This window comes from Felis catus, chromosome C1 (genome assembly GCF_018350175.1).
Source record: "Felis catus isolate Fca126 chromosome C1, F.catus_Fca126_mat1.0, whole genome shotgun sequence".
Classification (NCBI taxonomy): domain Eukaryota; kingdom Metazoa; phylum Chordata; class Mammalia; order Carnivora; family Felidae; genus Felis; species Felis catus.
In genome coordinates this window covers 158486317-158511697 of record NC_058375.1, presented here as the reverse complement: position 1 = coordinate 158511697, position 25381 = coordinate 158486317, and the positions used below count along the sequence as shown (strand labels likewise).

The 25381-nt window shown below is 42.5% G+C and overlaps 1 protein-coding gene across 2 annotated transcripts; it reads right to left on the bottom strand.

Moving 5' to 3' along the window:
* Nucleotides 1–5198: 5198 nt before the first annotated feature.
* On the bottom strand, nt 5199–24458 carry KLHL23 (kelch like family member 23). Of its 2 annotated transcripts, none has more exons than XM_006935345.4 (4): nt 24326–24458; nt 22208–23422; nt 18353–18505; nt 5199–7320 (listed from the first exon to the last, which is right to left on the bottom strand). In XM_006935345.4, exons 2-4 carry the CDS (start codon nt 23418–23420, stop codon nt 7010–7012), a joined length of 1677 nt encoding a protein of 558 aa, XP_006935407.1. In that variant the 5' UTR covers nt 23421–23422; nt 24326–24458; the 3' UTR covers nt 5199–7009. The 2 variants fall into 2 exon arrangements, with proteins under 2 accessions (XP_006935407.1, XP_006935408.1); XM_006935346.5 differs by lacking the exon at nt 24326–24458 and adding an exon at nt 23909–24039.
* Between the last annotated feature and the right edge of the window lie 923 nt (nt 24459–25381).

Sequence of the window (25381 nt, the reverse complement as noted above, 5' to 3'; positions counted from 1 at the left end):
GAGAGAGAGAGAGAGATGGATGGGGAACCTACCAGTTAAGAAACCTGAAACACAAAATAAAGGTAAAGCAAAATACAGTGTTGTAGGAATTTATACTTGGATGGTGTACTAAGTGGAATGGTGACCCCTCCATAAATATGTCCACATCCTATGGACCAGTCAGCATCACCTTAATTGGAAAAAGGGTCTTTGCAGATGTAATTACATTAAGGATTTTGAGAGGAGGAGATCCTCTAGGATCATCCAGGTGGCCCTAAATCCAATCACAAGTGTCCTCATAAGTTAGGTAGAGGGAGATTTGACACAGACAGAAGAGGAAGAGACCATCCAACCAGCAAGGCAGAGATTGGATCGTTTGTGGCTGCAAGTGACGGAATGCTGACAGCCACTAGAAGCTGGAATCAAACGATTCTCCCCTAGACACCTCAGAGAGACAACAGCCCTGCACAGCCCTTATTTTGGACTTCTGGCCTCTAGAACTTTGAGGGAATAAATTTCTGTTGTCTCAAGCCATCCAGTTTGAGATGATTTTTTAATAGCAGCCACAGGAAACTAGTAATACAGGTGCTAATAGCCAGTAGGAGAAAAAAAATAATCACTATGGTGAGGACAGAGGTTATTCATAGCAGCGGGGGGTGTGTTTGTGAGGTGCCTCTGGAGGGTGTCTAGGGTGGTTGGCCAGTCCTCTCTCCTGACATGGATGCCAGTTACAAGAAGGTTTGCCTTTTAACAACTCACTAATCTGTTCATTTGTTTCATGTGGCTTTCTGGATTTGTATTATATTTGACAGTTTAAAAAAAGGTTAAAAAAATCACACACAAACTAGTGAAGCTCTTATCTCCATGTCTGCCTATATGCACAGGCCCTAGAGTCTGTTGTCTGGGAGAAGGCTTGTCTCATTTCCTCAGTGAGGAAGGTGTGAGAAGGAAAGAGCTAAAGGGTAGAAGAGGGGCTGCAGAAATACACATCCGGGAAACATAAGTGCCGCCTTTGTGTATCCATCTGTCCAGGAAAGAAATGCTGAAAGATGCATTTAGCAAGTTTCAGTGTCTGGCTGGCATTGCTAAGAGGGTTAACAGATTACATGTGCCCACACAGTCTTATGTTGGTGAACAATGGTGGTAAGGTGTGTGTGTAGGCGGGGGTGGGGTGGGGGTGGGGACAATCGGCTCCATTTCTCCCTATTAAGGCTGAAGTACACAGCGATGGATTTGAGATTCCCCACCAAGAACTTCTATAGGCACTTGTCAGTATACAGAGGTAAGAGCTTGTGGTTTGGTTTGAATTTCAAAGGCAGAAGTTGAAATATTGGCAATCTTAGGGCTCAGTTAGGTGACTGACTCTTGATTTCGGCTCAAGTCATGATCTCACAGTTTGTGAGTTCGAGTTCCACATCAGGCTCTGTGCTGACAGTGCAGAGCCTGCTTGGGATTCTCTCTCCTTTCTTTGCCCCTCCCACACTCATGCTCTCTCTCAAAGATAAATACATAAACATTAAAAAAATATTGGCAATCTTATATATACAACTGGACATAGTTTACATTGATCATTCCTAAACCAGCATAGAACACCCCTAAATTGTGGCTAATTGGAATCTAGAATATTCACTGAGGGTTTGAGCAAGGTGCTGAACACCACTCCAGTGAACCCCCCAAAAGAATATTATCTTTTAAATCAGAGGCTAAAGTAAGAGTTAAGTTTATGATTCACAATTTCAAAATACCATTGGACTTCAGGTTTGGATTTTAGGACTAGACTACTATATATTTTTAGGTAACACTCTATTTATTACCTTCAATACAAATTAAAATTCCTGTTTAATTTCTTGACAATGGTATTAATTTCATATTGAGCCCTTCAATTGTGAAGTATTGCTGTCATGTTCTTAACTATTGTGATAATTGATGATGAATGATGATGATGATGATGAAGATTTACTATCAGTATTGATATTTTGTAATTTTATAAAAAATATTTTTGTCTTACACTGCTCTATTTCTTAGCTGTTCAACCATCACTGCTATAGCTAAAAAACTATGAAACACTTGATATTATGAAGTATTTTGTGGTTTTATTATACGTACTGACATTTAATAATAGTGACCAAATTGTTAAGAAAACTTTGTATATTAACCTCAAGAAAGAGATTTACCATGTAGAGTCCTCCTATCTATCTCCTATGTTTTTTCTGTAACAACCCCAAGCGGACTTCTCATGTCTTAGAGGTTTGAAATGCTTCACACACATATTCCTAAACCAAACACTGACAAGGAAGATGGGAGAGCCGTGATTGGCTTAGACTAATAAAGATTCAAGGTACATGTTTTCTTAATAGACAAAAAAATATGGCGCTTTTCCTTACCAGTAAATAATGGTTACAAGGTTGGCAATCCGCATCTGTAACATAATTACAGTGATTTTTCTTGCATTATATACTATTTTCAGGCTTAGGGTGCCTGGGTGGCTCAGTCGGTTGAGGTCAGGTCATGATCTCGCAGCTCAGGAGTTTGAGCCCTGCATCAGGCTCTCTGCTTTCAGCACAGATCCTCTGTCTCCCTCACTCTCTGCCCCTCACCTGCTCCATGCATGTGCTCTCTCTCTCAAAAATAAAATATTTATATATTGTTTCCAGGGTAGAAAGGCTAGTCCTTTAAAGAATGGTCTAATGGCAAATGACCCTATTATCAACTTCTCTTTTTTTCATCTACTGTTACCTTCCAGTCCTCCAGGGGTCCCTGAGACTCATCATGATTTCTTTTTCCTTCTATTAGAACCTCCTCTGAGGAAATAAGACAAATTCAACCACATGGAATTCCAAAAGTCAGTAAGACTTAATATATTACCATCTGTGGCAGGCAGGGTAATGGCCTCCTGAACACATTCCATTCATGTCCCAATGCCCAGAACTTGTGGATATGTTAGGGTACATGGCAAAAATGGCAGATGGAATTAAGGTGACCAAAACTGATATAGTGACACACATGTCAGACTTATACCCTGCAGAACTGTAAAGCAAATTTGTCCTGTGTTAAGCAACTAAGTTTGTGGTGATTTGTTACTGTTCCTGCAGCAATAGAACACTAACACATTATCCAAAAAAATATTTATATTTCACCATTTGCTTGATATTAGAGCTCTACTGGTTGTAGTAGACAGAAACCCAAATCAAAACAAAAAAAGGACCTACTGGTTCACATAATCAAAGTGTGGAAAAGACAGACACGGAACTGCATCAAGAAGGCCTAGAACCAAGACACCAGTGTCACCCCCCCCATCCCAAATTGCTGTCTTCTGTGTATTAGTTATATCCACTCAAACCAGCTCAGTTGGGAACTCGGCCAACCACAGCTCTGGACTCATCACCATGGCTGGGGATGAGATGCTATGATGGCCGAAGTGTAGGTGTCCCCATAAGGAGGGAGTTAGGGCATCAGTACAGATGCAGTCATGGCAAGAACTAGACAGACGAAACCCCTAGCTACATCTACTATCATCTAAGAAAAATGAAACTGTATTTCTAGAGTTTCAGACACTTTCATACTAATAAAATGGGGGTTTCTGGGTGCTTTGGGTGGAGGGGTACGAGGAAGGTAGGGGGATTGTCTAGGGAACAGCCTGTCTACTCCTGGCTGATTCAGCACCTAACTGCATCATATAAAGCACCATCTCCTTTGCAGGCTACATTAGCCAGCTCAGGTTGCCATAACGAAACACCACATTGGGTGGCTTAAACAATAGTAATGTTTCTTACGTTTGTGGAGGCTGGAAGTCTGAGATCAGGATGCCAGTACAGTCGGCTTCTAGTAAGAACTCTCTTTCTGGTTTGCAGATGCTGCTTTCTGTATCCTCACTCAGGCAGGGAAAGAGAAAGCTCTTTGGTAACTCTTACAAGGAAACGAATCCTATCTGATCAGAGCCCTACACTTATAACCTCCTTAACCTTAATTACTTCCATAAAGCCCTACCTCTACAGTCACATTGGGGATAAGGGCTTCAGCCTATGAATTTGGGGAGACACAAACATTCATTCCTTAACACCAGCATTTATGTATGTGAATGAGGGGGAAAAAGGCTAATGTGCCTTTAAGCAAGTACTCTTTTTTTTTTTTTCAACGTTTATTCATTTTTGGGACAGAGAGAGACAGAGCATGAACAGGGGAGGGGCAGAGAGAGAGGGAGACACAGAATCGGAAACAGGCTCCAGGCTCCGAGCCATCAGCCCAGAGCCTGACGCGGGGCTCGAACTCCCGGACCATGAGATCGTGACCTGGCTGAAGTTGGACGCTCAACCAACTGCGCCACCCAGGCACCCCTAAGCAAGTACTCTTGATGTTGACCCTATTTCATCGCAGCTCAAAACTAAAAATATGACTTGTGAGAAACATTAACTTTAAAATTTGGATACTTAGAGTCCTCTTAAGTATTAACTTCAAAATCATCTACTTAAAATCATCTCCACAATTTTAATTATTTTGCAAAACAGTGCTGGCCCTCCCAAACCAATGGCTTGCATTTAATTATAGTACGATACTTTTCATTCACACTACAGTGATTTGGAACTTGGCACAATTCTGACATAAATGTTTACCTTACCTTCCTTAATCCTTTCTTGTATGCACAAAGCAATACCAAAAACAGAATTTTATAGAAAATAGGAGCAGCAAATTAAATTCTTCAAGTCACAAACTATTTTCAAGGTCTTTCAAGCACCTGTGGAATGCTTTTCCATAAAAGTAACAGATACCCATCATCTTTGTTAAAAAAGTACACTGGATATACAAATGAAATGCTAGGCCTTGAAAAAATTAAAATAATCATATGTGATCCATGATCTCAAAATGATATATACTACATATATATAAATGATAAATTCTTTAAATGTGACAGTGCGAGTTTTACTGTGGCTGAAGCAGTCAGGAAAGAATTCCCAGAGGTTGGACTTGAATCAGGGTTTTATAGGACTTAGATAAGCTAAAAGCAGGGGAAGGTGATTTAAATTGTTTTCATCTATTCCATAAAACAGATCTCCAAAGCGCTACAGGGCACCACATTACTGGTCCAGCTAAGTGTTCTTGAAAGCAATCAAATAATCTATAATTCAATTTCAGATTGGAACAGTCTATAATTCTGTGGTTTCACTAATTCTGACTATCCTTTGACTCACTCACCCAAAATTCCAGCAATTCTACCACATATATTGTGATTTACTTATTTTTATTGAAAACACAAAGTCATATTAAGGAAAAACACTTAAATAAATTAAAAATCATTCCACATTCCCCCCACACTAACACAATGGATTTCAGTTTGCATATTACCTTCTACATGCGAAAAGATTTTACAAAGTCACATAGTGCACATTCTCTTTTGTATTGTGCTTATGTTACTTACCATATCACAGACACATCCATGTGTTTACAGTCTTCCAAATAATTATTGTAGTAGGAGTATAATACTTCACTGTTTTCTTAGCCCACTTTCTTCCTTAACATGTAGATTATTTCCAATTCTTTGCTGTTATAAATAATGCAGACATAAACATCCTCATGCATTTACCTTTGTTTGTTTTGTTTTTATATTATTCTTTAGGTTAAAATCTAGGAGTAGAATTTATGGGACAAAGATACGGTCATTTTCGGGGGCTCTCTCTATGTAGTAGCATATTGCATTCCCAAAGGGTTGTGTCTATTTAAAATGCCATCTGAAATGAATGCATTAAATAGTCTCTTTCTATAAAAAAAAAAAAAAAGAAAAAAATCAGAAGCACTAGGCAGTTTTCAACTTCCACATTTAAAGTTAAAAATAATTACTGTCTTTTTAAAAGGATGAAGAGTGTGGATAGATGGTCTAACAGATCACTAAAAGTTCAGATAACTTCAGCAATGCTTCCTAACTTTTCTCAAGTTTTGGCACACACAGAAAGTAATACTGTAGGCACACTGGGGAAAGTGGACAAAGATGTTTCTGCCCAGAAACTTCAGCCACCCAGGCTACCTCTGACTGCCCCAAGGGATATGGGGCTCCACATCTAGGCACATCTATGACCCAAAGTGCATGGGTCATGAAGCGCTAATTGAGGAGAGGTTAAGTGACTCGATTCAAGTTACAAAAATCTAGTTAGTGGCACAGCTGGGAAATGAATGCAAATTTCTTCTCATCAATGTATTTTTTACTATATCACAACTGTTCTACACGCTTTCCGGCTCTAAAATTCAATTTTGTATGCAGATATATACCTATACTTAAGAATAAAGAGGATTTCATAGCATGCTTGAACTAAAGACACCTAAACTAGCAATTTACATCAAAGCTGAAAATTAAAAATAGCTCTTAGCATCAGCAAATATTTGACTATTTTCTCTGCAATTTTTCAGATGTGCCATTCCTTTAAATATAGTTTGTAAACTCTCAACAGTAATAATCTCTTGCACAGGTCTTGTATACTTCTTGCAGTCAGTAACTAAAGAAGAACAATAAATTATACACACTAAAAAGAAAAGAAAACTTAAAGTCAGTCCACATTCTAAATAAGTCTAACGGTGAAAAAAAAAAGTTGTTTTAAAATGTTGATTTTGTAGAGGTAGAGAAGATTCCCTCCTTGAATTTCAAATTCCTTGCTAGCTAAACAGAACCTTAATAGACACTAGTACATTACAGGGTCATAGGAGACATTTCATTCCACAGAATGATTCTGACCTACACCAGTGTTGATGCTACCAGGAGAAAATTTCACTATAAAGGTATTTTACCTTCTACCAAGCATCCAACATTCCATATTACCTTTGAAAAGCAGAGATTATAGGGTGTTAACCTTACTGATTCAACTGTAAATATACATAGGATTTTTCTTGACCATTAATCACTGTACTAAAGTGAAGAGTGGGGGTTAGGCATGGGAATTTACCCATTATGTGCCAGGCCACAATAATAAGTAAGGGACTCCAAACCCTGAATTCTTTTTTTTTCTCCCACTACGCAGTGATTACTTGGTCATTTCTATGGATTCAGTCAGACATTATACACACAAACACACCCATGGGACCGCATAGCACTTGGAAGATTGCCCACTATTTCCCACTTATTAAGATCTGGATCATATTTCTCAATGCTCTGAAGATAAGTTCCTTTTGAGTAGGAATATCCCCCAGTGACATAAATACATCCATTCATGATGACGGCACCACACTCCATCCTCCTTTCCATCATGGGAGCGATTTCTCTCCATTCATTTTGTTCAGGGTCATAGCATTCCGTGATTGTAGTTTGTCCACCAACTAGATAGAGCTTATTTTCAAATGGAACTGAGCACAATCCATACTCTATTAAAAAGAAAAAAGCAAATTTTTATTAGGATAATGAACAAAAGAGATTCCTTAGGGTGATGATATAATAATCCCTTACAAGGCCGCAGACAAAAGTAGAGTAGTCTTGACATTTTGATTCCTCTACCACAACACTGAGCCATGAAATCCATCCCCGATCACCTGATTCAGATTACCTGTCCAGCCATTCTCTCTCAGGTAATCCTTAATCTGACTTTGCAGGATGCCAGGGAAGAGCTCATCCTCAGACCCTTCTGAGAGTTCCCCAGCACAGACACCTTTCATTCTACATCCACGTGTAACAGTTGTAGGGTCTCTCCGATTGTTCTGACACAAAGACGTACAAGGTAACTAGTGCAGGTTCCTCTAGGTCTTAGCGGCCATCCCTACCACCATCCCTATCATCTGTAGCCTCTGCAGCCACGGGTGCCGCACGGATGACCCTGCTTGCCTCTCTCACAGCGCTCGTCAAGTTAAGGACACAAGGACTTAGAGAAGCACAACCAGACTAGTGGGGAACTACAGTCTATCATCTTAAGAACCCCGTGAAAGACGCTCAAAGGCAGAGGGCTGCTGTGTGAGGGCTGGATCCTGGGCTGGGAGTCTGCCTCTAGGTGGGCAAGCCTTCTGTGCTGTTTTAATTTTTCCCATTTTATGTGTCTCCCCCTCCACATGCAAACCTGCTGGCTCTTCAAGGCATCAGGCTCTTTTGCAACCTCACGTCCTCTCCCTTCCCAGGTCTGTGACTCAGGCGAGGCAAGCGAGGGGCCTAGAGCGCAAAACACAAGGCCGCTCTGCTCTCACTCGCGGAGGGACTCCAGTTCTGTGCCTCGAGCGAGCGTCTCTCCTCCCTCACCCTAGTCACAGGCATGCTGAGTCCCAGGCTTCTTCCACATCCCTATTTCTAGCACCACTACTGGCCTGTGAGTTCATTCTCTGGGAATAGCAACCAGAGGATTACACTTCAATACTTCCAGCTGCAGGATTTGTCAGGAGCACTAACGTCACAGTTTGCTGTCACTGAGCTGTTCCGTACGTCTAGAAACTCTTCTTTTCCCAAGTCTTTGCACAGCTGCCTCCTTCTTGTCATCTAGGTCTCATCTTATGATCATCTCCTTGGAGGGCCCTCCTCTGACCACCCAACATGAAGTAGCCAGTCAGGCATTTCCACCACATCACCCTGTTTTAATGTTCTCCACAGCACTTCTCATTATCTGATGTCTCTTCTTTACTGTCCCTCTACCCTCGGTCAGCGTAGGACCTGTGTCCTGCCCACTACTCCATCCCAGCTGGAGAATGGCAAGTGTTTGGAACCTTTTAAGGACTCAATAAAAGGTTGTTGGATCAATGAATGAATTGTACTTTGTACCCTCTGTACCCAAATATGCACTCCCATTATACACTAAAAAAGCTTATCGGGGTGTGTGGGGGCTCAGTCAATTAAGCGTCTGACTTCAGTTCAGGTCATGATCTCGTGGTTCATGAGTTCGAGCCCCGTGTCGGGCTCTGTGCTGACAGATCAGAGCCTGAAGCCTGCTTCAGATTCTGTGTCTCCCTCTCTCTCTCTGCCCCTCCCCCACACACGCCCTGTCTCTCTTTCTCTCAAAAATAAATAAAAACATATAAAAAAATTAAATAAAAAAATAAAAAAGCTTATCAACCCTTCTTTAGAAAGAGAATATACAATCAAAAATGTGATTTCCCCTTTAAGGATGCAAGTACATTCTTATCAGTAAAGTTTCTGCTATCTAGGTTGTGAAGGCCAAGAAAAATCTCAGAAGATGGACATTTGTGCTTTGTTGTTCTCAAGTGTCCGACATCCAGGAAAATAAGAATTCTTCCACCTCTAAAAACCCCCTTTGTTACTTTCCAGTTATATACATGCAGAATTTTTTATAGAATTTAGTTGTTTCAGTACTTGTGAAATTAGAGAAATCATTCCATTAAATGGTCATGAAAATTAATGATGATTCAGAAATCTTATCCATTGGTGTTAAGTGATTCAACAATGAGTTCACTAGGCCTTTCTTAAATTTCACAAAAAATCCTCAATTTGTGGTTCTTATGTGAAGCACTGTATCAAAAGGGGCCCTTGGCTGGCTCAGTCATTTGGGCGACCGACTCCTGATTTTGGCTCTGGTCATTATCTCACGATTCATGGGTTTGGGCCCCGCATCAGGCTCTTGAGCTGACGGTGTGAAACCTGCTTGGGATTCTCTCTTCCTCTCTCTCTCTCTGCCCCTCCCCTCCTCGTGCTCTCTCTCTCCCTCTCAAAATAAATGAACTTTAATTTTTTAAAAACGTTTATTTATTTTTGAAGGAGAGAGAGACAGAGCACGAGCAGGGGAGGGGCAGAGACAGAGGGAGACACAGAATCTGAAGCAGGCTCTAGGCTCTGAGCTGTCAGCACAGAGCCTGATGTGTGGGGCTCAAACTCACAAGCTGCGAGATCATGACCTGAGCTGAGGTCGAACGCCCAACCAACAGAGCCACCTAGGTGCCCCATGAAAATAAATAAACAACAAAAAAAATTTTTTTTAAGTATCTCAATCTTCCTATAGCAGGAAAAATGTTTAAGATAAGGTGATTCTTGGGTTTTTTCCTGTTACCCAAATACAACATAATGCTCTGTTTTTGCTGATGGAAACTTTTTCTTCCTCATCTGTAACTGCCTTTTTCTCTGTTGGTCACTCTACAAAGCTACTGAGCCTGAGGAACTGTGCCTTTATTGAGCTCCCAGCACTATCCATAACTATACCTAACACTATACACAACATGTGGGAAACACTCAGCAAACCTCTGTTGGACCAATGAACGAGTGAACAATTTCAAACTAAGTATAAGAATGGTCCCATCTGTCATGGCTCAAAAAGTTTACACACAACTATTCACTATAAATCCATAGCAGTCTGTATTTAGTATTCCATGAATGATATGAATAAAGCCATGTAGGGGCTCTGAGACAACCACGATATTTTCAGGTATTCAGTATACACTGAAATGATTTAGAACTTTTTCCTAAGATTTTTCTCACGGAAAAGACCTGTAAAGCTTATGTAATTTAACCTCTTTATTTTACGAGAAAGTAAAAGTCAAGAGCTTAAGCCACTGCCCAAGAGCAGTCATGTGAATAAATGGCGGAGCCAGAAAGGACTCTCTCCCCACTTGACAAGGCTCTCCATAGGTTTTTTTCTTTATCACATCCTGCTTCCTCCCTGTTCTTCCCACACTCTTCTTTCCCAGCTCATCCCTTAACTAGTGCTGTTTCCCAAGACTCTGTCCTTAGCTGTACTTAGTCCCACCCTTGCAGGGCACCTCAACCATTTCCACACCCACAGTCATCACCTCCAAGCAAATGACACCCAGATCTCTAAAGTCAGACTCACTCTTCCTCCTGGGCCGCAGACCCACACTTCCCATTGCCTGCTGGACAGCTCTTCTGGGTGATCCAACCAGTCCTTCACAGTTAACTACAAAACTAAGTTCCAACTCAGCTCCTCTCTTCTGTTCCCACCACCTCCTCCTTCCCATGGTGAATCCATAATATTCCTCATATCTACCTGTTTTCACCTCCTAATGCTTCAGGCTTTCAGCATTTCTCACCTGGGTTATTATAACAGTTTCAGCAGACTTCTGGTCTTCTCCTAATCTATTCTGAAAGGCTCTGAAACCTTTGTTAGTTCACCATTTTTCAAATTCTCCTAACTGCCACTCAAAGCCCTCTATGGTACGCTCCTCCACTGAACTCTCCCATCCAATCTCTCATTCCACCCTCTCACATCCCATCATATACATCCACTCCCAGGTACTGGAATATACCTGGAACTTGCCCCTCTGCCTCCCATCATTAACTTCCTCCCTCAAAAAATACCTTAATTGTATCCATTCTTTAAGGACTAAATCATAACAGTGAACTCCTGGAAGCCTTCTAAGATTTTCAGATTCCCCTTACTCTCAAGCTCTTTCTACCCTCAATTTTAATGGCACTTATTTCTAAAACTGTCTTATATTCCTGTTATGTATGTATATTTCCTTCTAAATTCTGAGCTCCTGTAGCAGTAGAGACTCACTCTTTTTTTTTTTTTTTTTAAAATTTTTTTTTTTTTTTTTTTTTCAACGTTTATTTATTTTTGGGACAGAGAGAGACAGAGCATGAACGGGGGAGGGGCAGAGAGAGAGGGAGACACAGAATCGGAAACAGGCTCCAGGCTCTGAGCCATCAGCCCAGAGCCTGACGCGGGGCTCGAACTCACGGACCGCGAGATCGTGACCTGACTGAAGTCGGACGTTTAACCGACTGCGCCACCCAGGCGCCCCAGTAGAGACTCACTCTTAACCATCTTTGTGTCTTACATAATAACTTGAATGGTACCCTTCCTGAGGTAAGGTCTTAATAAATGTTATCTTTAATTTAATGGAGTGGAGTCCCCTGTTTTTTAACTAAACAAAACCACCACCCTTGGGGCACCTGGGTGGCACAGTGGATTAAGCATCTGACTTCGGCTCAGGTCATGATCTTGCAGTCCGTGAGTTCGAGCCCCATGTCAGGCTCTGTGCTGACAGCTCAGAGACTGGAGCCTGCTTCAGATTCTGTCTCCCTCTCTCTCTCTGCTCCTCCTCCACTTGTTCTCTCTCTCTCTCTCTCTCTCTCAAAAATAAATAAACATTAAAGAATTAAAAAAAAAAAAGTCTCCCTCTCTCTCTGCCCCTCCCCTGCTTGTGCTCTGTCTCTAAAATAAACAAACGTTAAAAAAAGGGGGGGGGGGCGCCTGGGTGGCTCAGTTGGTTAAGCATCTGACTTTGGCTCAGGTCATGATCACACGGTTGGTGGGTTCCAGCCCCACACTGGGCTTTGTGCTGATGGCTCAGAGCTTGGGGCCTGCTTCAGATTCTGTGTCTCCCTCTGTCTCTGCCCCTCCCCCGCTTGCGCTCTCTCTCTTAAATAAATAAACATGAGGGGTGCCTGGGTGGCTCAGTCAGTTGGGCATCCAACTTCAGCTCAGGTCATGATCTCACAGTTTGTGAGTTCAAGCCCCTCATCAGGCTCTGTGCTGACAGCTCAGAACCTGGAGCATGCTTTGGATTCTGGATCTCCCTCTCTCTCTGACCCTCCCAGCTCACACTCTGTCTCTTTCTCTATGGAAAATAAATAAATGTTAAAAAAAAATTTTTTTTAATAAAATAAATAAACATTTAAAAAAATAAAGAGGGGCGCCTGGGTGGCACAGTCGGTTAAGCGTCCGACTTCAGCCAGGTCACGATCTCGCAGTCTGTGAGTTCGAGCCCCGCGTCGGGCTCTGGGCTGATGGCTCAGAGCCTGGAGCCTGTTTCCGATTCTTCTGTGTCTCCCTCTCTCTCTGCCCCTCCCCCGTTCATGCTGTGTCTCTCTCTGTCCCAAAAATAAATAAACGTTGAAAAAAAAATTTTTTTAAAAATAAATAAATAAAATAAAGCAAAAAACAAAAAAGACCGAAAACCACCGACCTCAAAGGAATTAAGAAAAAAAAAAAAAAAGATAACATTTATAGTACCTTTTAAAAATAAGAGTAGTCATGATTTCTTTTGTGGTCTAAGCTACAGATCTGTAAGGCAGACTTGAGACTGACATTTTATGTTCCTCAGGAGGCGCTGTGAAAGTGTGTAAGAGGCACACCTCACCACAGTTCAGCAGAGGCAGGCCCTATGCCTTCAAGGGCGAAGGAGCTAACAGACCAGTTGAATGAAGCAGGCCGGGAGTAAGAAGAGCAACGGCACGGATGCCAGGTACATGATGTGATAGGAATGGGAGAGACTGGTGAAATGGAGCACAGAAGTGCCATCAATACAAATTTTAGGATTGCTTGTTCTAGCTTCTAGAAGAATGCTGGTGCAATTTTGATTGGGATTGTATTGAATGTGTAGATAAGTTTGGGTAGTATTGACATTTTAACAATATTTATTCTTCCAATCCATGAGCATGGAATGTTTTTCCATTTCTTTATATCTTCTTCAATTTCCTTCATAAGCTTTCTGTAGTTTTCGGCATACAGATCTTTTACATCTTTGGTTAGGTTTATTCCTAGGTATTTTATGCTTCTTGGTGCAATTGTGAATGGGATCAGTTTATTTGTCTTTCTGTTGCTTCACTATTAGTGTATAAGAATGCAACTGATTTCTGTACATTGATTTTGTATCCTGCGACTTTGCTGAATTCATGTATCAGTTCTAGTAGACTTTTGGTGGAGTCTATTGGGTTTTCCATGTATAATATCATGTCACTGCAAAGAGTGAAAGCTTGACTTCATCTCTGCCAATTTTGATGCCTTTGATTTCCTTTTGTTGTCTGATTGTAGATGCTAGCACTTCCAACACTATGTTAAACAACAGCAGTGAGAGTGGACATCCCTGTCGTGTTCCTGATCTCAGGAGGAAAGCTCTCAGTTTTTCCCCATTGAGGATACTATTAGCTGTGGGCTTTTCATAAATGGCTTCTATGATGTTTAAGTATGTTCCTTCTTTCCCGACTTTCTTGAGGGTTTTTATTAAGAAAGGATGCTGAATTTTGTCAAATGCTTTTTCTGCATCGATTGACAGGATCATATGGTTCTTATCTTTTCTTTTATTAATGTGATGTATCACATTGATTGATTTGCGAATGGTGAACCAGCCCTGCAGCCCAGGAATGAATCCCACTTGATCATGGTGAATAATTCTTTTTATATGCTGTTGAATTCGATTTGCTAGTATCTTATTGAGAATTTTTGCATCCATATTCATCAGGGATATTGGCCTGTAGTTCTCTTTTTTTGCTGGGTCTCTGTCTGGTTTAGGAATCAAAGTAATGCTAGCTTCATAGAATGAGCCTGGAAGTTTTCCTTCCCTTTCTATTTTTTGGAACAGCTTGAGAAGGATAGGTATTATCTCTGCTTTAAATGTCTGGTATAATTCCCCAGGGAAGCCATCTGATCCTGGACTCTTACTTGTTGGGAGATTGAATAGCCAAAGTAATATTGAAGAAGACCAAAACGGGAGGCATCACGATCCCAGACTTTAGCCTCTACTACAAAGCTGTAATCATCAAGACAGCATGGTATTGGCACAAAAACAGACACATAGACCAATGGAATAAAATAGGGACTCCAGAATTGGACCCACAAAAGTATGGCCAACTAATCTTTGACAAAGCAGGAAAGAATATCCAATGGAAAAAAGACAGTCTCTTTAACAAATGGTGCTGGGAGAGCTGGACAGCAACATGCAGAAGAATGAAACTAGACCACTTTCTCACACCATTCACAAAAATAAACTCAAAATGGATAAAGGACCTGAATGCGAGACAGGAAACCATCAAAACCCTAGAGGAGAAAGCAGGAAAAAACCTCTCTGACCTCAGCCGCAGCAATTTCTTGATACATCTCCAAAGGCAAGGGAATTAAAAGCAAAAATGAACTATTGGGATTTCACAAAATAAAAATCTTCTGCACTGCAAAGAAAACAGTCAACCAAACTAAAAGGCAACCACGAATAGGAAAAGACATTTGCAAATGACATATCAGACAAAGGGCTAGTACCCAAAATCTATAAAGAGCTCACCAAACTCCACACCTGAAAAACAAATAACCCAGTGAAGAAATGGGCAGAAAACATGAATAGACACTTCTCTAAAGAAGACATCCGGATGGCCAATAGGCACATGAAAAGATGCTCAACGTTGCTCCTCATCAGGGAAATACAAATCAAAACCACACTCGGATACCACCTCACACCAGTCAGAGTGGCTAAAATGAACAAATCGGGAGACTATAGATGCTGGAGAGGATGTGGAGAAACAGGAACCCTCTTGCACTGTTGGTGGGAATGCAAACTGGTGCAGCCACTCTGGAAAACAGTGTGGAGGTTCCTCAAAAAATTAAAAATAGATCTACCCTAGGACCCAGCAATAGCACTGCTAGGAATTTACCCAAGGGATACAGGAGTGCTGATGCATAAGGGCACTTGTACCCCAATGTTTATAGCAGCACTCTCAACAATAGCCAAATTATGGAAAAAGCCTAAATGTCCATCAACTGATGAATGGATAAAGAAGCTGTGGTTTATATATACAATGGAATACTACTTGACAATGAGAAAGAATGAAATATGGCCTTTTGTAGCAACGTGGATGGAACGGGAGAGTGTTATGCTAAGTGAAAGTCATACAGAGAAAGACAGATACCATATGTTTTTACTCTTATGTGGATCCTGAGAAACTTAACAGAAGACCATGGGGGAGGGGAAGGAAAAAAAAAGCCAGAGAGGGAGAGAGCTAAAGCATAAGAGACTCTTAAAAACTGAGAACAAACTGAGGGTTGATGGTAAGGGTGAGTGATGGGTATTGAGGAGGGCACCTGTTGGGATGAGCACTGGGTGTTGTATGGAAACCAATTTGACAATAAACTTCATATTAAAAAAAAAAAAAGCATGCAGCACTGAGATAATGAATTAAAAAAAAAAAAAAAAAAAAGAAGTGCCATCTAAAAGGGAACAGCCACTACTTGGATCCAGTGATTGCAGACAGAAAGGAATGTGGTCTAAGGTCATTATAATTTTTCTAAAGGCCAGGAATCATGATTTTTATTTAAGAACTACCGAATTTTAAATATTGGTGGCAAGTCAGTTAAAAATATTTTAAACACTGTACCCCAAAAAGAACATACCAGGCAGCATGCTAATTTGCTACCTTTGTTTCTTACATTATGTCACAAAAAAGTCCAATATAAAGCAAAATTTTACAAACAGAATTATATGATCCCATTGATTTGTACTCTAATTTAATATTTATTTCTGACTGATTTTTCAGTTGGCCATGGATTTTCATGCTTTTGATTACATCTTTTAGACTCCCTTTCAAGCAGTTAACAAGACCTATGCTACTTAAATATGTTATAAGACATTTATTTTTAAAGGAACCCTTTATGAAATCTATATTAAATTTGTAATGTAAATAACTGCCCTCTAATTTGTTAATCTGAGTTTTCATACATTGGATTTTCTTTGTAAAGATGTCAAAGTAATATCTAACTGATAAGATTAACATGAAGATCAAGTGAGATAACAGTGCAATTGTTAAGAACATGGCCTCCCAGCCAGATTGCCTGGATTTGAACCTCATCTCTAACAAGTGCTAGCTAGTTGACCTTAGGCAATTCATTTACCATGTCTGTGCCTCAGTGGCCTGCAAAATGAGATAATAGTAGTACCTCGCTCATAGGATTGCTGTAAGGTTTAAATAGATTAAGACACAAAAAATTATTAGAATAGTTAGTGCCTGATGCATACTTACTAACTAAAAGTTAGCTATTACTCCATACAAGCCGGTATTACTACTTTCCATTATAACTTCGCTGACCATAACAGAAAGTGGTGGGGAGTCTGCGATAATTACATCTGGGCTACTAGGAGATAGGCTACCTGTTCCATGTCTTCAGAGCCAGGCCAGCCTGTGGCCGAAGTCTCTTCTTATGCAAAGCCCAGGACATATGGATATGCAGCACCAGATTCAGTGGGCTTCACCTCAACTGCCAGATGAAACTGGTCAAAAGCAGGAGAGCCTGGTCCCTTCAGAAGAGACAGACTGCTTCGTGGCTATAGCACAGAGTATACAATCAGACTGCTTAAATGAATCCTGGTCTGCCACTGCCAAACTGTGTGACCTTATCCTTTCTAGACTCCATTTCTAAATACGTAAAATGGGGGTGAACAATACCTACTCGTAAGGTTATAGATAGAATTTAAGGTAATACGACACGTAAGGTGCTTAATCAGTAGCTGACCTACAGAATGTGTTCAAGAAGGTTAACAACTGCTATCACTCTCAGATGATTCAAGCTTGGGAATTTCCAATTATGCTCACCAGTGACTCACATAGAAGCCTTATGCTATATGGAAAATCATCCAAAGTAGTATAGTGATACGGTGATATGAATCTTACCTAAGGAAAAATCTTAAACATATATCAAAGAGACATGTCAAAGATCAAAGGCACAGAAGGCAGAAGGCTGGCCATTCCTTGTGGATGGACCACATGTCCCCTTCATGACTGTCAAAGTAAGGCCAACATGGGGTTCTGTACATCACAGGAGTGAGTGCTTAATAATTACTGGCGCCCAGACAGAACATGCTAAAAAGAAGAAACCATCTCCTGTTGAACTGAATCAATGAGTAATCTTCCCAATTATTTGACAGACTAGTGCTTTTTAACTGTCTATAAAAACTGTGTTTTATATAATGCATATAAACGAAAGAAAGCACACAACAGAGGAATAGGAAAAAACAAAAGAATCTAGAAAATTCTGGGGCGCCTGGGTGGCTCAGTCAGTTGGAGTATCTGACTTCGGCTCAGGTCATGATCTCATGGTTCATGAGTTTGACCCCACGTCGGGCTCTGTGTTGACAGCTCAGAGCCTGGAGCCTGCTTTGGATTCTGTCTGTGTGTGTGTGTCTCTCTCTCTGCTCCTCCCCACTCACACCATGTCTGTGTTTCTCAAAAATGAATAAACATTAAAAAAAATTTTTAGGGGCGTCTGGGTGGCGCAGTCGGTTAAGGGTCCGACTTCAGCCAGGTCACGATCTCGCGGTCCGTGAGTTCGAGCCCCGCGTCGGGCTCTGGGCTGATGGCTCAGAGCCTGGAGCCTGTTTCCGATTCTGTGTCTCCCTCTCTCTCTGCCCCTCCCCCGTTCATGCTCTGTCTCTCTCTGTCCCAAAAATAAATAAACGTTGAAAAAAAAAATTTTTTTTTTTAATTTTTTACATAAAAAGAATCTAGAAAATTTTAAAAAGAAACTACCACTTTTAACCACACAGGCTTAAAATGTATTCCGTAAAGACATCGGGGAAAGCATTTGTAGATGTAACCTAATTGGAACTACCTGTGATTATGGTTGGATGAGCATATGAATATTTTGAGCCTTTTAATTACACCCATGTGCAGTCTGCTATAAATCTAGCATTTTCTATTTCCAGGCCATTTTTAGCTGTACAACATGTACTATTTGAAACAGTATTTTCTTACCTGGATGTGGGCTGGAGGTGATGAGGCTCCATTCATTGATATCTGAATTGTAGCTCTGGACCTTGTCATAGGTGCAACTTCCTCTGTAGCCGCAGTGGCCGCCGATGACGTAGATAACTTCATGTAAGACACAAGCAGTTGCATTTCCCACGCCTGTGTGTTAATTAAAATCACACTGAATACTGGGCTCAGTTTATTGTTTCTGTTATTACTGATAGTAGATGCAAGGTCCTGTGCTAGGTGCTATGAGGGATAGAAGAATGAACAAGAGAGGCTGCTTGCACTCTTTTAAAAGAGGGTGAGACACTTACACCAATAGTTAGAACACAGGGTACAGAAACACCGTGAACGTTCAGAGCAAGGAGACATTGCTTTGAGGAGGGAAGTCAGATAGCAGGTGGCCGACTCTGACCTGGACCCTGGTAGGTAGGACTGTGGCAGGTAGAGATGAGAGGAAGCCATCCTAAGCAGAGGGCAAGGCAAGCGCAGAGGCTTAGTGGGCAATGTCTAGAGGCCCGGATTGATGCCAGCACACGGAAGGGCCCGTGGCAAACCTGGGGCTGTCGTGTGGGAATTAAAGCCGACATCGTAAGCTGAAGCCACATCACAAAGGATCCTGGCACTCAACTAAGAAATGTGGACTTCATTCAGCAGGATTTTTAAGATTTTTAAGCAGAGGAAGGGAGAGACTACAAAAGCAGAAGACAGAGTCAGAAAGATCTAGGTATTGGCCCAGGTACAAAATACTGAGGGCCTGATTTAGGAGGGGCTTTGGGTATGGAGACAAGACGCACAGATAAGCCTTGATGACTGACTGTGCCAGAAACAAACAAAACTGATTCTGAGGTCCTAAGCTCAGAAAACCAGGACACCCTGATGCCCTAGGAAAATGAGGAGGAAGAAATGAGTTCGGCAGGGAAGGAAGACATCAGATTAGTTGAATACATCAGTTTAGTCTTTCAAACAACTTTTATTTACCACTGGTACATGCTGGGTGCAGTTCAACCTCCTTGTATATTTCTACTCCAACACAAAAGTGAGTTTATAAGCAGGGCAGTTACGATAAGAGAGGGAAAAAAAGTCAGGAGCTCCTAAACTTCAGCCAAGTATTTATTTCTTCTCTGTACATCCCTAAACCAAAAAAGGAAATGAATTTGAAATTTGACTCTACCCAATTTACATTCTGATCACCAGGGGAAGCTGCCAGTTCACTTCATGACTACAAAACAAAACAAACTGGGAAAAGTAACGTTACTCTTGCAACTTAGAAAAATGAGAAACTTAAAACTCAAAATCAGCACTGGCGAAAGCTGCGCATGACTGACACAGTGTTACCCTTCCCAGGGACAATTAGTTACAATCAGGAATCAAAACTTCAATGTCAAAGTATAAATAAAACTTTGAAATTTCAAGCCCAGCTGGTTGGAATGGGGGGCTTTCGTGCATGAGGGTCTCCCATTCTACTCAAGGTGAAGGCAAAAAACAGATAATGGCTTTCTTTCACAGTGGACGCACCATTGAAGCATTTTCTTTTCAGCAAGCATGTTTCACACATGATTTAACAGGGGTGCCTGGGTGGCTCAGTCAGTTGAGCGTCTGACTATGGCTCAGGCCATGATCTCACAGTAGGTGAGCTTGAGCCCTGCATTGGGCTCTGTGCTGACAGTTCAGAGCCTGGAGCCTGCTTCGGATTCTGTGTTTCCCTCTCTCTCTGCCCCTCCCCCAGGGGCACTGGGGACTCTGTGTGTGTGTGTGTGTGTGTGTGTGTGTGTACATGTGTGTGTCTCTCTCTCTCAAAAATAAACATCAAAAAAAAATTTTTAATATGATTCAACAAAATTGCAGTAAAGTGATAAACTTTCATCCTCACAGAAATATGCTCTTCACTAGGAAAGCACTGGAACTGTTATCTCATTATCTCATTGGCAGAAACTTTTCCACGTTGACAATAGCTGCTAAAATATTTGAACTTTCTTTGTCTCTTTAGTAGGAAAGGAGTCATGACAACCTTCAGGAACATCCTGGGGAGAAGACCAGGAATCAGAGGTCAAGCTCAGGCAGAGTCCAAAACCACAAAACCAGAGCAGCAACAGTAGTGGGCCCTATGCCCCCTTCTCCCACTCTATCACCTACTGCAGCAGAACCTTCCGGCATGCAGGAGAACGGGCATGATTTAATATGAAAGACACCTTTTTAAAGTTTATTTTTTTATTTTGAGAGAGAGAGAAAGAGAGCGAGAAGGGGAGGGGCAGAGAGAGAGGGAGGGAGACAACCTCAAGCAGGCTTCATGCTGTTAACCGACTGAGCCACCCAGTCGCCCCTAATATGAAAGATATTTTTGTTCTATCAAAGTTGACATGTTCTTCTATAATGACCTTTATTATGACAATAATGAACAACGAATAATGACAAGAATACCTAACACTTACTGTTTACTTTGCTCCAGACACTGTTCTACACACTTCACATGCATAAATTCATTTAATCTTCTCAAAACCCTAAGCTATATAATGTTGTCACCCCCACTGTACAGACCATAAAACCGAGGCACAGGGAGATTAAACAATTTGCCTGAGCACACCAGCAAGTAAGTGGAAGGTTGGGATTTGGACCGCAGTTTGGCTTCAGAAGCAACATGCCTGATCACAAGACCATCCGGCCTCTCAGGCTTCCTGCTTGTCATCCAACGATCACACCAGGTCAGATTCCCAGACCAGGTCAGATTCCCACACCCTCCCTAGTGTTAAAAAAGAAACAGAAAGCCCTGGGAAGGAACATTTGGGATAAAATGACACAAATTTAGTAACAACCTACCAGTTGTTTTTGTGCAACTCTCCAGCACAAATGAATAAATGTAATTAAGATTCCAGTTTAACTCTTTTGCCAGTGGGAGGGAAGGACAGCAAGGCTGATATAGTGCTGGACACAGCAGAAAATACAGTGTTTATCAGACAGACATTGAGACCCAATAGTGCACCTGGCTGTGTGGACCACATGAGGGAGGGTATGGGATCTGCCTTATCTTCTACTCTATGAAACAGGACTTGAATCACAAAAAGAAGGGGCTATCTGTCTCTAGTTTTTGAGAGAATGTAATTTGTTACACTCTACAGGGACCAAACCTTTCAAAGTTTTAATGAAAGACCCTTTAAAGGAGAGATGACCACATAATGAGAGGGAGAAAGCTGAATACTTAAAAGCAGGATTGAAAAGGATTCAATTTCAAGAGTAAGCAAGCAAAAAAAAAAAAATTTTAAGTATAAACTAATAAAACTACCCAGCTTTCTCCCTTCATTTAGACTTTGACTTAAATATATATTCTTAAGACCTGAAGCAAGACCTAGGCTTGAAACAAGCTGTAGAGTAAGGAGAATGAGTTATACTGTTTTCTTACATAAATGATTTTTTTCTAGTCTGAGTAGCATATTCTGATCACATAACCTCAAACAAGTTGGGGACTGTTATACCACGCTTTTACTTGGAACATTCTGTCCACAATTACTTGTATAATCTATTACAGTTCCTAGGTAGCATTCCAAAAGTGATAAATTCTTTTAAAGTTATTTGCAAGATAATTTAGATCACTGGTCTTAACTTCAAACCCTTAAAAAATATTGGGGCCCCTGGGTGGCTCAGTCAATTAAGCATCCGACTCTTGGTTTCAGCTCAGGTCATGATCTCAGTGTCATGAGTTCAAGCCCCCCATTAGGCTCTGTGCGGACAGTGGAGAGTCTGCTTGGGATTCTCTCTCTCTCCTTCTCTGCCTCTCCCCCACTTGCACTGTCTCTGTCTCTCTCAAAATAAACTTAAAAAAAAAACACTTAAAAATAGAGAATAAATGTAATCTGTACTTACCTTTAATCATGTTTGCAATAGGAATCCATTTCTCTTTTAATGGGTCATAGAACTCAGCCTCTTCTGCAGGAGCCCCTTTTCTGTAACCACCTAAAGCATAGACACAGCCACCCAAGGTGACTGCACAGTGGTAATACCTGGCATTGAGCATTGGCAAACCTTCCGTCCATTCATCGCTTTCACTGTTATAGATCCACACTGTGTCAAGAGCTTCTATATTATCCGTCCTATAACCCCCAGTTACATAAATGTTGGGTCCCAAACATGTAACACCATAGCTCTCCCTAGTATAGTCTGGTATTTCTGCTCCCTGAATCCAAACATTTGTCAGAGGATCCCATATATGAACCTCTGATAAAGGATGCCAGTAATAGCCTCCAATGATGTACATTGTGGCTGTGGACCTCTGAGAAATCTCTTTATGCAGGGGATTCAAAGCATTATATATTAGAGATCGTATCTTATTTTCGGTCAGGAGGCAGCTTCTTTGAAGACCTAAAGCTGTTTTTAAATACACTGGATCTATATCTATGTTCACATAGCTTAGTAGATTATACAGGCATTCAATTCGATTTTCTACATCATGAGCAGTCCACTTAATAACAGGCTCTATGATAGCTTCTTCTTTCCAAACACTGAGATTCTTTCTGGACAATATAAAGAGAAACTTTTCAAGGCTGATTTCCAAAAATTCTTCTTGTTGCCACACTTCCTTAAACCTTGAACACAGAATTCTTCGAGATTCCTTCTCTAGTTCTGGACACATGTGAAATTCTGCAAAGGAGTGCATTCCAATACAATTATCAATATCCAAGTGCCTTACCAAAAACTGCTCACAAGCTTTCTTTACTGAAAGGAACTGTAGCAGATCGGCTGCTTCAAGCAGGCTTTGAACGTTTCTTTTAGTTATTTCAATCTGGGAAGTGTATGCATAATTCACAAGGCCTTCCAAAATATCATGGTGGATGCCAGAGATTTTTATTTTATTTTTAAATTTTTCTTTCATGTCAGCTGTGAACATTGCCTTAAAATAATTGCTGCAAGCAGCTAAAACAGCTCGGTGACAATGGAAGATTATGCCTGAAGGACACTGAAGGGTAATATCAGTAAATAATCCATCCAAGTAAAATGTTCTGAATGCATCCAGAAAATCCACTGGATGCGTCGTATCCTTGAAATGGTAAATATAATCTTCTTGTCCTTTGAGAGCCATGGCTGCAATAAACATGAAATAAATGTGTTTTCAATGTTGCATATTACTGAAAATAATCAATGCTAAATATGCCAATCCTTATGATGATACTCTAAAGCTAGACTAAGTAACAAATGCAAAATGTGGATACACTATTTCGTCATTTATGTGATGGTCAATCTAAATTCGGGGTCACTTTGAGCCTGAAATGAGGCCCCTAGGATTTTCAGTAGTCCTTTAAATAAAAAATATTGATTTGCTACCCCATTCACCCAGTCTCCGAAATCCGACCCTAGTTGGCGGTCGGAGAGAGAGAACCCACGCTTGACAAACCGAGTGTCCTGGCGGGTCACCCCACTAGAGACCGGACTTTGGCCGTCTTGGCTCGGCCCCAACTCAACCTTTTTCACTAGCTCCGTCTCCCTTGGGAGTCGTCTCGAGATGCCAAAAAAGGGGCGATCGAAATATAACTAGAAATGAAGAAATCTTGGAAAAGGGAAACCTTGTACCTTTCGGCTTAAGAAAGGAGCGAAAAGAAAGCTGCCGGGCCGCTGTCCCTCCATCCCTGCGCCCCCTCCCCCGCGCCTGCCGCAGGGGTTTCCGCGCGCCCCGCGCCTGGGCCCCGGGCCCGCGTTCCCGCCCGGAGACCGCCCCGCCCCGGGCCTGGCGCGGGGACTCGACTCGAGGGCGCCGCGCGCCGCCCGCCGGGCCGGTGCCCGCGTCCCCTCCGCCCCGGGACGCAGCACAGGTGTGGGGAGGGCACGCGGGCGGCCCCGCGCTCGGCCCGGCCCGGCGCCCGCGCGGCCATTGTCTCCGCGCCCCTGCCGCGGGCGGGCTCGGGAGGCGGCGCGGCCTCGCTCTCCCGCGCTCGGCCCCGCTCGCTCCCCTCGGGCTGGCCCCGGGCGGCGGCGCCGCAGCGCACCTACCTTCGGCGACGGCTCCCGGGCACGGTGCGGGCCGACGGGCTAGCGGCGAGCGGGGGCTGGGGCGCCTCCGGACCCTCTGACCATCTTTGGAAGAAGCGCGGCGGAGGGTGCCTGCTAGTGCAGCTCCAGCCCACAAGCGGCTCCTATTTTGGTGCCCTGGCTGCTCCCCGCCTCCAGCCGAACAGCCCCCCGCGCGGCCTGGGCGCGGGGCCACTCGCGGGAACTCCCCGGTGGCGGGGCCGCGCTGCGAGCAGGGGCGGGGCGGCCGGGCACGCGGCTGCAGCCCCTTCCCGGCCGTTCCCCCCTGCAGCAGGTGGGAAGTCAGCTCCGAGGAGACCGTCTGCGCGACTAGCTTTCTGCTCCTTCCTTAGGTCTGAGCCTCACACACAGCACACACCCCCGAGCGTTTTTCTCTAGACACTGAAGTCCACATCTGGAGGCTGAGAGAGGGATGCCCTTTCCCCCTCCTTCATTAGCTCTCACAGGCCAGGCCCTAGAGGGAAGAGATGGAGGGGAAAGTGTGCAGCAAACCTTAAAGGTCTGGGGCTGAGGTTGCCTTCAGAATGCTAGAATAAGTGTCGCTTTCCCACCAACATCATCCCGCCCCCAGCGGAGCACTCAACTCAGGAGGGAGCCCCTGGGGCTGATTTGCACACTACAGACTAACCTGGAAGCTTTAAGATAAACTGAGAGCAGCCAGGGTCAAGGATTCAAGTTCACATATTTAGAGCAGAGTAGCTGAAGAAGCAGCCTCCAGTCTTTCTTCCTGATGACAGCAAGTCCAGTCATATAAAGACGTCCATGTGCTACACAGACGGCATCCATCCATTCATTTGCGAGTTTTTATTGAGTGTCTGATAGGGTTAGGCACTGGTAATTAGAGCTCTTAGGGAGCTGACAGTCTAGCCATGTTAAGGGAGGAAAGGGACCAGGATGAAATGAACATCAGAGGCCCAGTGTGTTTCTCAAAGTATGGTCCGAGAGACAGAATATACGAATGGACAATGGCCAAACTGTGTATGACAACACAACTCTGAACCACGTAAGAAGCTCAGG

What these genes read in the sequence shown, in the direction of transcription:
- KLHL23 (XM_006935345.4), bottom strand. Translation starts at nt 23,420, where the DNA reads ATGGCTCTCAAAGGACAAGAAGATTATATTTACCATTTCAAGGATACG. An exon ending in TATTGCAAACATGATTAAAG is followed by an intron (nt 18,506 to 22,207) that starts GTAAGTACAGAT and finishes ATTAACACACAG; the next exon opens with GCGTGGGAAATGCAACTGCT. An exon ending in CACCTCCAGCCCACATCCAG is followed by an intron (nt 7,321 to 18,352) that starts GTAAGAAAATAC and finishes TCTTTTTAATAG; the next exon opens with AGTATGGATTGTGCTCAGTT.